Source organism: Chelonia mydas, chromosome 2 (assembly GCF_015237465.2).
Source record: "Chelonia mydas isolate rCheMyd1 chromosome 2, rCheMyd1.pri.v2, whole genome shotgun sequence".
Taxonomy (NCBI): Eukaryota; Metazoa; Chordata; order Testudines; family Cheloniidae; genus Chelonia; species Chelonia mydas.
The window spans coordinates 179,929,289-179,943,184 of record NC_057850.1 but is presented as its reverse complement, the minus strand read 5'-3'; the positions used below and the strand labels follow the sequence as shown (position 1 = coordinate 179,943,184).

General features: G+C 40.0%; 1 protein-coding gene across 24 annotated transcripts in view; it reads left to right on the top strand.

The window, feature by feature from the left end:
* FBXL2 (F-box and leucine rich repeat protein 2) overlaps positions 1-13,896 on the top strand; it is a 176,424-nt gene that overhangs the window by 75,554 nt on the left and 86,974 nt on the right. For 21 of the 24 annotated variants that reach the window (XM_037890191.2, XM_043540728.1, XM_043540726.1 and 18 more), the window contains 2 exons: positions 3,617-3,671; positions 5,336-5,410. In XM_037890191.2, the coding sequence (XP_037746119.1) occupies positions 3,617-3,671; positions 5,336-5,410 (130 nt within the window). The remainder of the gene's footprint in view (positions 1-3,616; positions 3,672-5,335; positions 5,411-13,896) is intronic. The other 3 variants (XM_043540734.1, XM_043540733.1, XM_043540732.1) reach the window with 1 other exon arrangement.

Below are 13,896 nucleotides of genomic sequence, written 5' to 3'. Positions count from 1 at the left end.
ACAGATTTTCAAATGCATTCAAAAATAATAATCCAAATTAATATGGGGGGAAAAACTACTCCCAAATCAGCCAAAGAAAAGAGAAAACTGGTACTGTCCCAATTCAGACCACTTCTTTAGAACAAAACAAAGTAAATAGTTCTTGCATTGTGCCCAGAAAGATGTCAAATTTGGGCTCTCTTAGACCAAAATTTGGGTCGGTGGTGTATGCATGTACATGTTTGATACTTTTGTTTATTTTGTTTTTAAGGCAAATGGTGCACCTATGCATAGCACAAGTTAGCACTAGAAAATCTATTTTTGTAGAGAATGAATAATTACTGTATGCAGGGCTGGTTTTGACAAGTTGCAGAAACTTTGATTTCAGGTGGCCCCAAGTTGAGAGGAGTCCTCAGGGGGCTGGGAGGAGAGGCTGTTTTGCCTATGTTCAACTCAGCTTCTCACTCCATTCCTTACACAGTATGATGTGTTGAAGTAATGTAAAGAACTATCCACCCAGATCAGCCCATTGGTTCAGATATGGAGCTGTCCAGGAGAAAGGAGAATCTATGCAACATGAACTTCATTTCCAGCACCCCTGTGCTAATCCGTGTCCAAGAACTAAGAGGAAATTAATCTTCCTGCTGGCTGCATTAACTTCTGCATAGCTCTGGTTGTGAAGGACAGGTGTGCTGCAGATCTATCAGCTGTCCTATTGTGTATATTTTACATTTAAAACAAACAAAAAAAAACACTTAAGTGCTGGGAAGTTAGAGAGAGTCTGTACTTCTCAATCTTTTTTTCATTCAGACGCCGAAGTCCTTTTTCTGGCTGTCTCTGGCTAATTCTGGTAAGGAATTGTCCGCTAAGGAAGAGTCAGTGTAAAAGTACACGGTGTTTTGCAAGTGCATAAAGGACAAAGCCCTTACTCTGAGGAACTCAAATCGAACTTGAACAAATTTAATATGTATTAAATTCAGATGCAAGATAGCATGTAAACTTTGTTAGTGATTGCATCAGATTTGTGAGGCTTCATGAATGATGTAGATTTTTATGGTAGGATTAGAAGGCTACAAAAGAAATTACTTGGTGTTAGGAATTATAAAGCTCCTCTAGTCAAAAGGGCCTTTAAAATCATTTTAAAACTGCAGTGTGGTAGAGACAAATGGAGAGGTTAGAGAGAACTGGACAGAGGGAAGGAGGAAAAATAGGAGAATAGGCGGAAATGAGAGTAGCTTTTGCCATGGTTGACTGTTGACTTTGAGCACATTGGATTCTGTTCATTTCACGGAGTCTCTTGCTGTCATTCCCAAGACTTTATTTGCTATATTTTGCACTTGAGCTAGGTGAGAAATTACTTAGACTCTGTTGTTGAGAAGGAGATGGCATTAATTGCCTAATTTGGCATTCATTCTGCAAACACAGTGGGAGAAGGGAGTCCCTATTTAGGGTAGAGATTAGCCAACTCCAAGAGGCCTGGAACCTGATCAGAAGCCTACTTGAAGTTACTGAGGGCTTTTCCATTGACTTCAGTGAACTCTGAATCAGACATTTATAGCAGTATCTGCAGAAACAAATTTCTGTTAGATTGGTCAATAATACGGAAGGCAGATAATTGACTTTTCAAGATGATATGAATGAAATAAGCAAGAAGAATTGAAATCTTTTCGCTTAATATTTCAAGCAAAAAGAATGGCAGTGGATAAATTATGGCATTGGTGAAATGACTCATAGCAATTATAGCTAAACATGTCAATGGTATCTCATGCTATCAGCTATAATACATAACAATTGCATAGCATTTTACATCTTCAGAGTGCTGACAAGCATTAATGCCTGTAAAGAAAAGATGAGGTATGATGCATATATTCTGTTGCCATTATTTAAGTTGTCTGTTTCATGGGGACAACTTGGCTGACTTCCAAGGATGGTAGAAAAGTTGACTTCATCAGATAAAACTAAAAACTTCTCCAATTGAGGGTTAAATCAAAGAGAATCTCCTTGTAATGCAAAGCAACTCCCTGTAGAAAGTTTTCTCCGCTAAAATAATGGCCAACTGCCAGAGGAAAAAGAAATAAAAGCCTAACTGTATGTTTGCCCTTTGTGTTCTTTCCTTCTTTTAAAAGAGAATATTGATGTATTAATGTGCACCATCATAAATAGTGATTATCATTAGGACAGACTATTAGACAATTCAAAGTAATGGGATCTACAAACTCCTTTCCCCTTCTCCTGTTCCCAGATCTCTGTATAATGTTACCTGTGACAAAATAAATAAGACTAGTATGAAAGCCAAAACACTCCTCCTCCTCTCCCTTCAAAACAAGAGTGCCCCAAAATGGTTTGTCACCGCCCTTTATTTTTGACTAGATAGAATGTGAAGGCAAATTTACTGAAATAATTTGGAAAACTGTTTTGAAATGCGCATGTATAAATCTGAGACCTTCGAAATCCATTCACATGGTGTTGGTATTTAGTTTTATAAAGTGCCTTGAGCTTCAAATGGGTATTCCAATCACAATAAATATTGTCAAAAATGCTTTTTTTGTAAAATGCAATTCATACCTTACAAGGGTGCTCATTCTTCTGAGTTTGCATGGTAAATGGATTTATTTTAATTCATGTATATTTTTATGCATTGAAAAATAGAATGTGTTCAAATGTGATAATGGAATATCAGGAAAGACCATTTTGAAACCTGGGTGTCTAAAATTAGGCATCTAAGTGGCATTTGTAGATCCTGTCAACTTCCAGGGGTACTGAACTGAACATTTGGCAACTTATTTAGGTTCCTAATTTAGGTTCCTCCTGGGTTTAGGTGCCTTGATTTAAGCTTCGAAGTTTGAAAATGTTGGTCAGATTTTTTTAGATCATTTTTATTAATCATCATCTCTTCACCAACAAGTCAGCTGTATTTACTCATCGGTGTTAAGATTTTAGTACAAGATGATACTGATAGCAAGTTAAGATTTTCATAATTTTGAGCATAAAAAAGGTTGATGGCCTCGTGAGCAGGTAATGTTTTTTAACTTTAGTATATATTCTTGTGAGTGATTGTTGTAGAAAATAGTTTTGGAAAAGAATCTGCATTTTTGTGCTTACACCAATATCCTTTCCTCCCCTAACAACATCCCCTGAGCTGTCTTTATTGATATTTGGAACTTGTGTTCATCTTGCCAGTGCAAATCTCCTTCAGAACTGAACAGTTAGAGTACGCAGGTTTACAGAAATGGTATCGTGTTTAGATAGTAATGGTGAATACTGAACTCCTGTGTCATACTTTCTTATAGAGTAAATCTAATTTTTTTAAATGATTGAATTTCACAGGCTTAGTGAGCAGTATGTGACCTATTAGAAAACTGGACTGTTTTTCTTCAATAGTATTTAGATTTTTCAACTGGGGGCTGATCAAAAATAGCATATGTATCCTATTTCCAAATGATGGTTCTTAGTCAGTGTATATATAACTGTTGTCAGCCTATCCAGTACAATTTTGTAGTATTGCAGAGTTAAATGTAATTTAGCTTTTTATGTAACTTGAATTTTTTCCTATGATTATGAAACTGTGAGCCTGTATATTAGACTGGATTAGTAATAAAACATCAGCATAATTTGATTCTGTTCCTTTTCTTCCTAGAATATTTTCCTTCTTGGATATTGTTACTTTGTGCCGATGTGCGCAAGTTTCTAAGGTACAGTATTTTCTTTACTTGGGTCATTTTGTGCATTGGGAAGGACTATTTTATTAACTACCAGCAAAAAATGAGCTTTAGATTAGGCTCTTAGAAATCAAAGGGAATCTTACCATTGACTTTGAGCAATGGATAAGAAACTGAGCACCCAATCCTGCAATCAGATATGCAGAATGAATCACTGTGTGTCTGGAGTTTTCTCTTAAGGGGTGGCGGGGTCGGGGCAAGAGATGTACAATGATACATGCTTTGTATCTGCAGAAAGAATTAGGCCTTTTTTGGCATAGTGGCATTTGCTATTTAAAGTTTGTGACTTTATAACGCTATTTTTCAGAAGTATTTTGTGCTTAAAAGTCCATGTAGCTCTGTTAATATTCAACATATGTTTAAGAAGTGTATCCATGGTGTTTGCCAAATGCTGAAGGTATTAAGTAAATCTACTACTAATAGAGAAAACGGCACTCATGTGAAGACAATTGAAAAGGCATATCTAAATACATCTTTATGTTTATCTGGGTGGTTTTGCTTGAATTAAAATAAAATAGATTTTATTCTTACATGAAGTGTGTAAAAAACAAACCTTATATGCAACCAAACTACCATAGTGAACTTTTTTCTGTATTATTTCAAAAGGCAGGCTTTTAAATCTTCATATTTTTTTTCAGTGAAATTCAAAACTTTTTTTTCTAATTCAGAACATAACTCTTTTATTCCTGCTTCCATCCCACCCTGAACTGTGATTTAATAAGCTAAGCAGCATCAATCTTGGTCAATAGCTCCAGCTAAAACCTAGGGTGCGGCAGAAAATAATGCTGATGAATCAGTAGGTGGTATTCTTCCCTCTGAGTCAGTATTGAACTGGTTGGGTAACCACGTGTCCCAGCAGTTTCTATTGAATAAGGAACTCCTTTTCACTTTCTAGCCTGGACTGTTGTGTAGAGATGATGTGTGCTGTTTAACAGCTGCCATGTTTCACCCCAGTGGTGATGAAGAAATTTGTGTGCGTGTGCGTACTATATAATAAAATATGGTCCAATCCTGAGAGGGGCTGAATGCCTCCATTCCCATGAAAATAGGGAGGTTCAGAAGCCAGCATCTTGCAGAAGGCATTCTGCTCCTCTCAGGACTGAGCCAATAGTTTGTAAAGGTTATAAAGAATTTTGGAGTTGAAAACCTCTATATAAATACATTTATTTCAGCGTTCCCAGCTCTTCCTTTTTATTCTTTGACTAGAAGCAGCTAAGTTTTAAATTCTTCTTCTTTACATATAGCTCTAATAAAAATAATTTATTGAACAATGAACTTACTAAAATTGCTTTAAATCATGAGGTTAAAATTCTGCCATTATACTCTGTATGCGTGTGGCTTGCATTTAAGTTAATGTTCATGCACGTATCCATGGGCAGAATTTGGCCCTTACAGTCTGAAAACATGCAATCCCAGGATTTAAAAGAATCAGTCCAGCAAAATCTGTTTTTAGCAATCTACTTTTTCATAAGCCTCAATGCCTAAATTACTTTTGATTTACATACAAAATAATGCATTCTGAAGGAATACTTGTGTCATGTCTGTGATTTCAAGACACTCATACTATAGTGATGAGGGGAGGGCTATATAAGTACCTGATAGAGAAGATTTATTAAACATATGTATGTTTTTTCTAGGCATGGAATGTCTTGGCTCTGGATGGAAGTAACTGGCAAAGAATAGATCTTTTTAACTTTCAGACAGATATAGAGGTTAGTACTATAGTTTTTTTTTTTGTCTTTACATTGGATGTTAAAAGCATAAACTGTCTTAATTATCCCAGAGACCTTATTCACAGTACAAATATCTCAGTCTTAAAATACAAGATGGTAATGCTGTGAAGGAACAGATAGAAAAAGCAGATAATTGTATTTGGCTCACTTTTTACCTTGGAATTGTATCTGAGTTTTGATCTTCAGCTAAGTGACAAATAATTTATTTATTTTGGTTTAAGTAATTCATGTGCACACATTGTTCACAAAAGGTATGGGATTGACTGTTCTGGAGACTCAAGACTTCTGTTCATAAAACAGGTATCATACAGACAGTGAAAATGTCCCTCTAAGGTTCCTCAGTCTTGACTGAGACCCTCAGAATTACTTCTGGGAGTGAGAGGGTAGTTTAATTTCCATGTCTGTTGGCTCTCTGGCCTCCCAGCTGAGAGCGCCATTTACAGTACAGACCCGTTTACGCGCGGATGTCGGGAGTCAAGCCATCATGACCGCATGTTAACAGACTGCGGGTTAAGAGGGCCATGCTGAAAAAAGTGTCTATGATTCACCTAGAAAAAAACGCTGTTATTTTCTGCTCTTTCTGGCTCGCACTTTTTTTCTTTCTTATGAAGTCTGTCATTCGCCGCAGATGAATGATTTAGATATTTTCCACATTTTGTGCCTCCATAAATCTTACAACAGTTTCTACAGCACTAAGGGCTTCTGTGGGCGAAATTTTGACCTTTTCAACGACATCCTCACCATCACTTTTGCGGTCTGACGTAGTCTCGCAGCCCATTAATATTTCTTCCTCGGACAGAAATTCTGAAGTTGGGCAATCTTCATCCATCTCCAGCCACTCAGTAATGATTTCCGGCAACGTATCCAAACTAAAATCTTTTATCATTTGAAAGAGAAGTTTACCTTTATCCTCTATTGTCTGTGTGCATGTTTGTAGGACGTCTTCTTCCAAAAATCCTTCAAAGTCTGGCTCTAAATCAGTGCCACTGCTGGAGTTTTCCAAGTCTGAAAAGGCTTTGACAGAAAAGACATCACTGAGAGCCTTCATCATCCCAAACTTTTTTAACTAAATAAATAATTTCCTTCATGTTTAACTGTTTCAGGAATTCAGAAATGCCTGAAGATGTGCATGACACGATCGCCAAAATCAGTTCCCGTCGATAATTGTTTTTAAAATTCTGAATAATGCCCTGGTCTAAAGGTTGAATTTTTGATGTTGTGTTGAATGGTAGGTATAGCACTCAAATTTTTCCATCACTCGATACCAGTGATTTGGCTGGAGGATGGGCTGGACAATTGTCAAATAGCAAAAGTGCTTTGGCTTCGAGTTTCTTCGACTGCAGATGCTTACAAACAGCTGGAACAAAGCTGTTGTGGAACCAGTCATCGAAAATGTGTCTTGTCATCCAAGCATTTTTGCTGTTAGCATATATTACTGGCAGTTTGGCTCTGTTGAGGTGATTAAAGCAGCAAGGGTTATGAAAGCGGCCAACGAGAAGAGGGGCAAGCGTATGGCTGCCCATCTTATTACTAAAAAAAGAAGAGTCACACGATCTTTTATCTTTTTAAATCCAGCTATTTTCTGTGTCTCGTAATTAAAGGCTAAAGTTTTATCAGGTAGCAGTTTTGCAAATAAAGCTGTTTCATCACAATTATAAAGTTCTTCTTCATGGTAGTCTTCATTTTGTAAAATAGATTTTAACTCAGCGGGAAATGCGTTCATGGCCGATTCATTGGCTGATCGGCTTTCTCCAGAAATCGATACCTGCACTATGCCATGATGCTTTTTAAAACGAATTATAAACCCCTTGGTGGCTTGGAATGATTCATCCCCCGTTAAATTTCCAAATTTTGTCGCTTGGGCTTGAAGAATTGGCCCACTTAGCGGCATTCCTTTCAGCCTTTCCTGAGCAAATCACGTGTGCATGGCTTTGTTTATTGTGGGTTTTGCTGAATAGTGCGCACGTTTTTGCTTAAGCCCTGTGGCAGAATCGATATTTTGTACAAAGCCATTCAGTTTAGATTAGTTTTTTTAGCCATCCTCGGAGAGTAGATTCGGCAGTCTCAATATCTTTTGAAACTTTGACCTGGGTTTCTCCGCTATTTACTTGATCTATTGCAGCTAGCTTTTCTTCTACAGTGTAGGAACGCTGACGCGTGCCCTCTGCCATTATATTAGGCCTACGGTTAAAATTTTCTAAGGTATGTAACAAAAAATTACCTCTTTTGAATGTTTTTAGTGTTGAGAGAAATTTAGGAACCAATCCTGTGGAAAATTACTTCACTGACCCATTAATGGTATATTTACTGAGTCATGTTAGGAATTAAAACCCAGAAGAAAATAGTCTCATTCTCCTCTGGCATTCTTGCCCCATATTTAAATTCGTCTTATATGAATAAAATCTATATGGTGATCATTGGATAAATTTTGCTAAACATTGTCGAAACATACAAAGCATAGAAATTCACTAATTTAACTTAGAGGTAAATTCTGTCAACAGCACTTTGAAACTTCATTGTCAGCTTCTTTTTGGTACTTTAAAAGCCAACAATAGATGTTGGTTATTATGAGGATCTGTACTGAAGTGGAGAACGGATTCCAGAGCCTGCAAGCATTTAAACATATCTGTACAGGTTGGGAGGGATTAAGTGCTACTCCTGTTTATTCGCACATAGAAGGCTGAAAATATTTTTGTTTCTTACTTGCTGAGCAGTAATAAATGTATTTTAGAACTATGAGCTTTCTATCTGATAAAAGTGTATGATGCTTGAAGGTTCTGTTTTTTAGAAGGATAGTACTGGATTATTATCCTTTTGGTTTGGGACATAGGTTTTTCATATGCTATAGTTTTTCTAATTCTTTGATTATATAATGGATTTGTAGCATAACCTATGTGCTACAAGGCAGTATTGTGTTCTTGATGTGTCCTGGGACAACCATGTTATAACCTGGTCGCAGGATGTAGTTGATTTTCAGTATAGATTATCCCTTTATCATTTAGATTTAGAACAATACAGTGGCTGCTATACTTTGAATTTCAGCTCAATAGTAATTTAAATTTACCTTTTAATTCATTTATTCACTGTTTATCTAAGGCACACTAAAAAACTTTTTAAAAGTAGTTTTAATAGAATATTAAACAGACACCCACCCAGGGCCAGTGATCTCAGAAGAAGAAATACAGCTCTTTTGATGTCTTTCCATCTCAAAACAGCATCTGTTTGGATTACTGTGTTTGAGGACCACAAATTGCAAAGTCCCTGTACACACGATCTTTTGCTCAGCATGACTTCACAATATGCCCTTGTTGGCATCATATACACCATCGAACAATATCAAAGACTTGAGTCTGCCATTGGGTTAAGATAGTACATTGTTTTGTAATGTATAAAACAAATATACATATTGATCTTGTATACATAATACCAGAGGAAAAAAAATAGACTACCTTACCTTTATAAGCGTCTGTCTTAAGGATTTATCAATCTTATGCCAAAGAGTGTGTGCTGGGGTGTGGTGCTGAATGCTAGCTGGCGATGGTGAGGGAATTGCACTTTGCTGGTCTCATAAACAAACATCAGGAAAAAGGTAAATTTAAAATAATGCGCCAAAATACCTCATGTTTTATTCAGGGCATTTAATTCTTAATACTGAAACTGCCTGTCTGTTTTTAAATACATTTGAAGACAGTGACGGATTAGCCACTGGGTCAACAGGGCCTGTTCCCAGGGGCCCCAGCCAATTGGGGGCTCCGGAAAAATGGGCTCACCTGCACCCCGACCCACTCAGTCTGCCTGGCGCTCCTGCCGGGAGTGGGGGTAAGCCCCCTGTGCCCCAACCCTGCTCCCTGACAAGAGTGCAGTGCAGGTGGGGGAAGTCCCCGCGCGCCCCAACCCCACTCCTTGGCAGGAGCATTGGTTGGGCGGAGCAGGGCAAGTCCCTGTGCCCCGACCCTATTTCCCTGGCGGGGGGACTGCAGGCAGAAGGGGTGGGGAGGGGCAGCCACTTGCTCTGTCCCCGGGCCCCACAAAAGTTTAATTCACGTGTTTACAGATCATCGCTGCAGCATAGTCTTTCAAAGGGGCCTTAATTCATCCTCTAAGCTTGTGCCAAGCAAATTGACTAAAACTGTGGAAAAGAATAGAATTATCAGACACACAGCTGAACACGATATGTTGGGGAAGAGTCAGCACGGCTTTTGTAAAGGGAAATCATGCCTCACCAATCTATTAGAATTCTTTGACCTCTGTGACTTGAGCCTGCGGCGTATGGGAGCTACAAGGCCCCCCGCTGCCCGTGGTGCCTGGGAACTGTGCGGGCCCCAAGCTCCACGCCGCTGCAGGTGGCAGGGTTGCCCCGCAGTTCCCAGCCACCGTGGACGGTGGGGGTGTCCCGAGCTTGGAGCCACAAGCAGTGGGGGACCCCCCTGAGGTGGCGTGGGGACCCCCCAACTCCCCATTTTGTCATGCATGTTTTTAGTAAAAGTCACAGATAGGCCACGGGCTTCCATGAATTTTTCTTTATTGCCTGTGACCCCTCCATTACTTTTACTAAAAATATGCATGACAAAAACTTAACCTTACTCATAAATAAGGATACATTTTAGTCACAGATATTTTTAGTAGAAGTCATGGACAGGTCACGGGCAGGAAACAAAAATTCATGGACCATGACCTGTCCATGACTTGTACTATATACCCCTAACTAAAACTTGGGCTAGGGGGCTGCGGGTGCTCTGGGGGAGCATCCAGGAGCTCCGCACGTTTTGGAGGAGGTGGCCCGGAACCACCTGCTGGTGCTGGGGGCAGGCTGCGGCATGCAGCCTGGGACCCCTGCTGGTGCCGGGAGGCATGGTTGGCAGGGCTGGCAGGTTCCCTGCCTGGCTCCATGCAGCTCCCTGGAAGCAGCCGGCATGTCCCTGCAGCTCCTAGGGGGAGGGAAGGCTAGGGGGGCTCCATGTGCTGCCCCCGTCACAAGTGCCGTCTCCGCAGCTCCCGTTGGCCGGGAACCGCAGCCAAGGGGAGCTGCAGGGGCGGTGCCTGCAGGGACATGCTGGCCACTTCTGGAGAGCCCCTCCCCGAGGTAAGCATTGCCCCGAATCTCAAGCCCCTACCCCAGCCCTGAGCCCTCTCCCACAGCCAAACTGCTGCTGCTGGCCCAGGGGCTGCCTGAGCCCCAGAGCCAGTCACACTGGCTGCTGCAGAAATCACAGAGGTCATGGAATCCGTGACTTCCGTGACAGACACGCAGCCTTCCTCATAAATGTTCTGGAAAAGGGCATAAATAGGGTGTGACGAAGTTTGAAGACAGTACAAAATTACTCCACATAATGCAGTGGTGGTGTAGCTGTGTTGATCCCAGGATATTGGAGAGGGAAGATGGGTGAGGTAATATATTTTATTGGACCAACTTCTGTTGGTGAGAGAAACAAGCTTTCAAGCTTACAGAGAACTCTTCTTCAGGTCTGGGAAACTGACTCAAAGTGTCACTGCCAGATACAAGTATTTGAACAGACTGTTTAGCATAAGCAGATAACTCACATTTCAAGGGATTATTCAAGGTGAAGAGGCCAGTTAACACTCCTCCATTTATAGGGAGGAAAGGGAAGGGAAGGGGAGAGACACAACTGGGGGTGGGAGTTGTTAGTGGGTTACAGTTTGTTGTAGTAAGTCGTAAACCCAGTGTCTCTATTCCGTCTATGATTTTTAGTGTCTAGCAAAGTTATGAATTTAAGCTTTCAGGCTCATCTTTTGAAAGTGTTGAGCAGGTTTCCTTTTAGGATGGGGACTGATAGATCAGGTACAGAGTGATCACTTTATGAAAAGTGTTCACCCACAAGTGACAGTGTTTTTGTCTTTTATCAATTTTCTGTGTGAGTTCATTTGAGAGCATAGTGATTGTCTGGTCTCACCCACATAGTTGCTATTGGGGCAGTTAGTGCCCTGGATGAAGTACACTAAATGCTTTGATAAGGATGTGTCGGACCCATGGATCTTGAAAGGTGTGGGGGCGGGGGGCGGGGCTGTTGATCACTGTAGCTGTGGAGATATGTCTGCAGGGTTTGCATCTGTTGTTCTGGCAGGGTGTGGTGCCACTTTGAGTTGATGTGTCCTGCTCTGGGTGGAGCTTGCTTCTGATGATGAGCTTGGAGAGATTAGGGGTTGTTTGAAGGCCATACTTGATGCAGACCCCATCCTGAAAGAAAATTTTCCCTGAACCCCCTCTTCTGAACTGTTCACCTTAGAAAAGAGACTAAGAGGGGATTTGCTAGAGGTCTATAAAATTAGAAATGGTGTGGAGGAAGTGTTGTTATCCCTTTACATAACCCCCCCCCAAAAACAGGGGTCCCCCAATGAAATTCATATACAGCATGTTTAAAACCAAACACAAGGAAGTACTTCACACACTGCACAGTCAACCTGTTGAACTCGTTTCCAGAGGATATTGTGAAGGTCAAGTTGAACTGGATTCAAAAAAGAATTAGAGAAGTTCATGAAGGGTATGTCCAATCAACAGCTATTAGCCAGGATGGTCAGGGATGCAACCCCATGTTGTGGGTGTCCCTAAACCTCTTGACAGCCAGAAAGTGGGAGTGGTCAACAAGGGATGGAATCACTAAATAATTGCCCTGTTCTGTTCGTTCCTTCTGAAGCATCTGGGCATTGGCCACTGTTAAAAAACAGGATAGTCCACTAGATCAATTAGCGGTCTGACCCAGTATGGCCATTCCGATGTTTTCTTGTCTAAGCTTTTGTGTATCCAGATTGGGTAGTTAGACATACCAGATTTGTGCAGACAAATATGGTTTTTACATATGCAAGTTTAGTCATGAAAATTCATGTGCAAAATTTCAGGTAAGTCTTTAGAATATATTTTTGAAAGTTTGTCCCACAAGGCAGTAATTATAGCTAGTCGTGTTAAAAATCATGTGGATATATTTAAATTTGTAGATCCATAATCTATACTTTGAGGCCACTAATGAAGTGGGACTGTATTTCAAGAAGAACTATATGTTGCCTTTCTCTTATCTGAAAGATATTTTCAATACAGAATCAATAACTGATGCAACATATTTTTAATAACTTTCATCATGAGGCAACTTTTAGTATGAGGTTTATAATTCAATTTAAGCATTGTACACAATGAGCACTCTGGGGCCATGTCATTATGACCCATTGGTTCACAACTCTGTGGCCAACCATATACAACTTAGTTGGTAATATTTTGAACATTCCTAAAACAGTTGGGTTTGGAAAATTTAAAATATATTTTATTTGTGCATCTTTTAACTTTAGATTAAATCTGAAATATTATTGTTCTGGAGCTTTTTCTTCAATAATTACATGTTACAGTTGGCATTTGTGCATTTTCGTGGTTTATGTATCTACACTATATTCCATTTATTTTGGTGATGTTTTTTCTTCTTTTCATTAGAGGTAATTAGCTTCAGTTAGGAAGCAGTTGTGACTAATCAGAGCCTAGATTAAAAAATCACAGCATCTCAGGAAGTGTATTATCAAATTTAGTTTGTCGTCTTTACTCTAGAAATCGCATAGAATTTAAACATTCTGTTACTTAACAATGAGAAATGATGCCTCATAATAGAGCAAAATGTTTTCACATAATGTTAGACAGTACGTTTGGATTAGCAGTGAATAATAAAATATTAAAAATACTGTATTTGGGGAAGTTGTGTGTTTGCCCGTATTTCAGTATAACTTCCTTTCAAGATAGAGAAGGAACATAAAACCTTTGTGTATTTGATCTGCTCTAATTTTAAAATGTTTTGTTTTTAAAAATGCTTGCTTTTCTTGTGCACTTAAGTATACATTTGTTTAATAAATAAAATGATCAATTTTGTAATTATATTTATTTTGGCTTCTATAGTTATTAAAGTTTTAATTGCTCCCTTAAAATTATTCCACTTCGTAAGTATTTAGCAAAGTGGTGGTGTGGTCAACAATATACAATGCTTCTGCCTTTTGGTATAAACTAATGTAGGGTTCTCAAACTTCATTGCACCGCGACCCCCTTCTGACAATAAAAATTACTACACGACTCCAGGAGGGGGGGACCGAAGCCTGAGCCCACCCGAGCCCTATCACCCCAGGCGGGGGGCCAAAGCTGAAGCTCTAGGGCTGCAGCCCTAGGCAGGCAGGGGGCCTGTAACCTGAGCCCCGCCATGCAGGGCTGAAGCCCTTGGGCTTTGGCCCTAGGCAGTGGGGCTTGGACTTCAGCCACAGGTGGTGGGGCTTGGGCTTGGGCTTCAGCCCTGGACCCCAGCAAGTCTAACAGCAGCCCATGCCCATTAAAACAGGGTTGAGACCCACTTTGGGATCCCGAACCACAGTTTGAGAACCGCTGAACTAATGTATCCCCCTCCCCCCCCACTAGAAGAAAAAATCAGGGTGGAAGAGAGGGGTGTAATACCATAATTCTCTTTAAGGGGCATTTTTTAACGGTA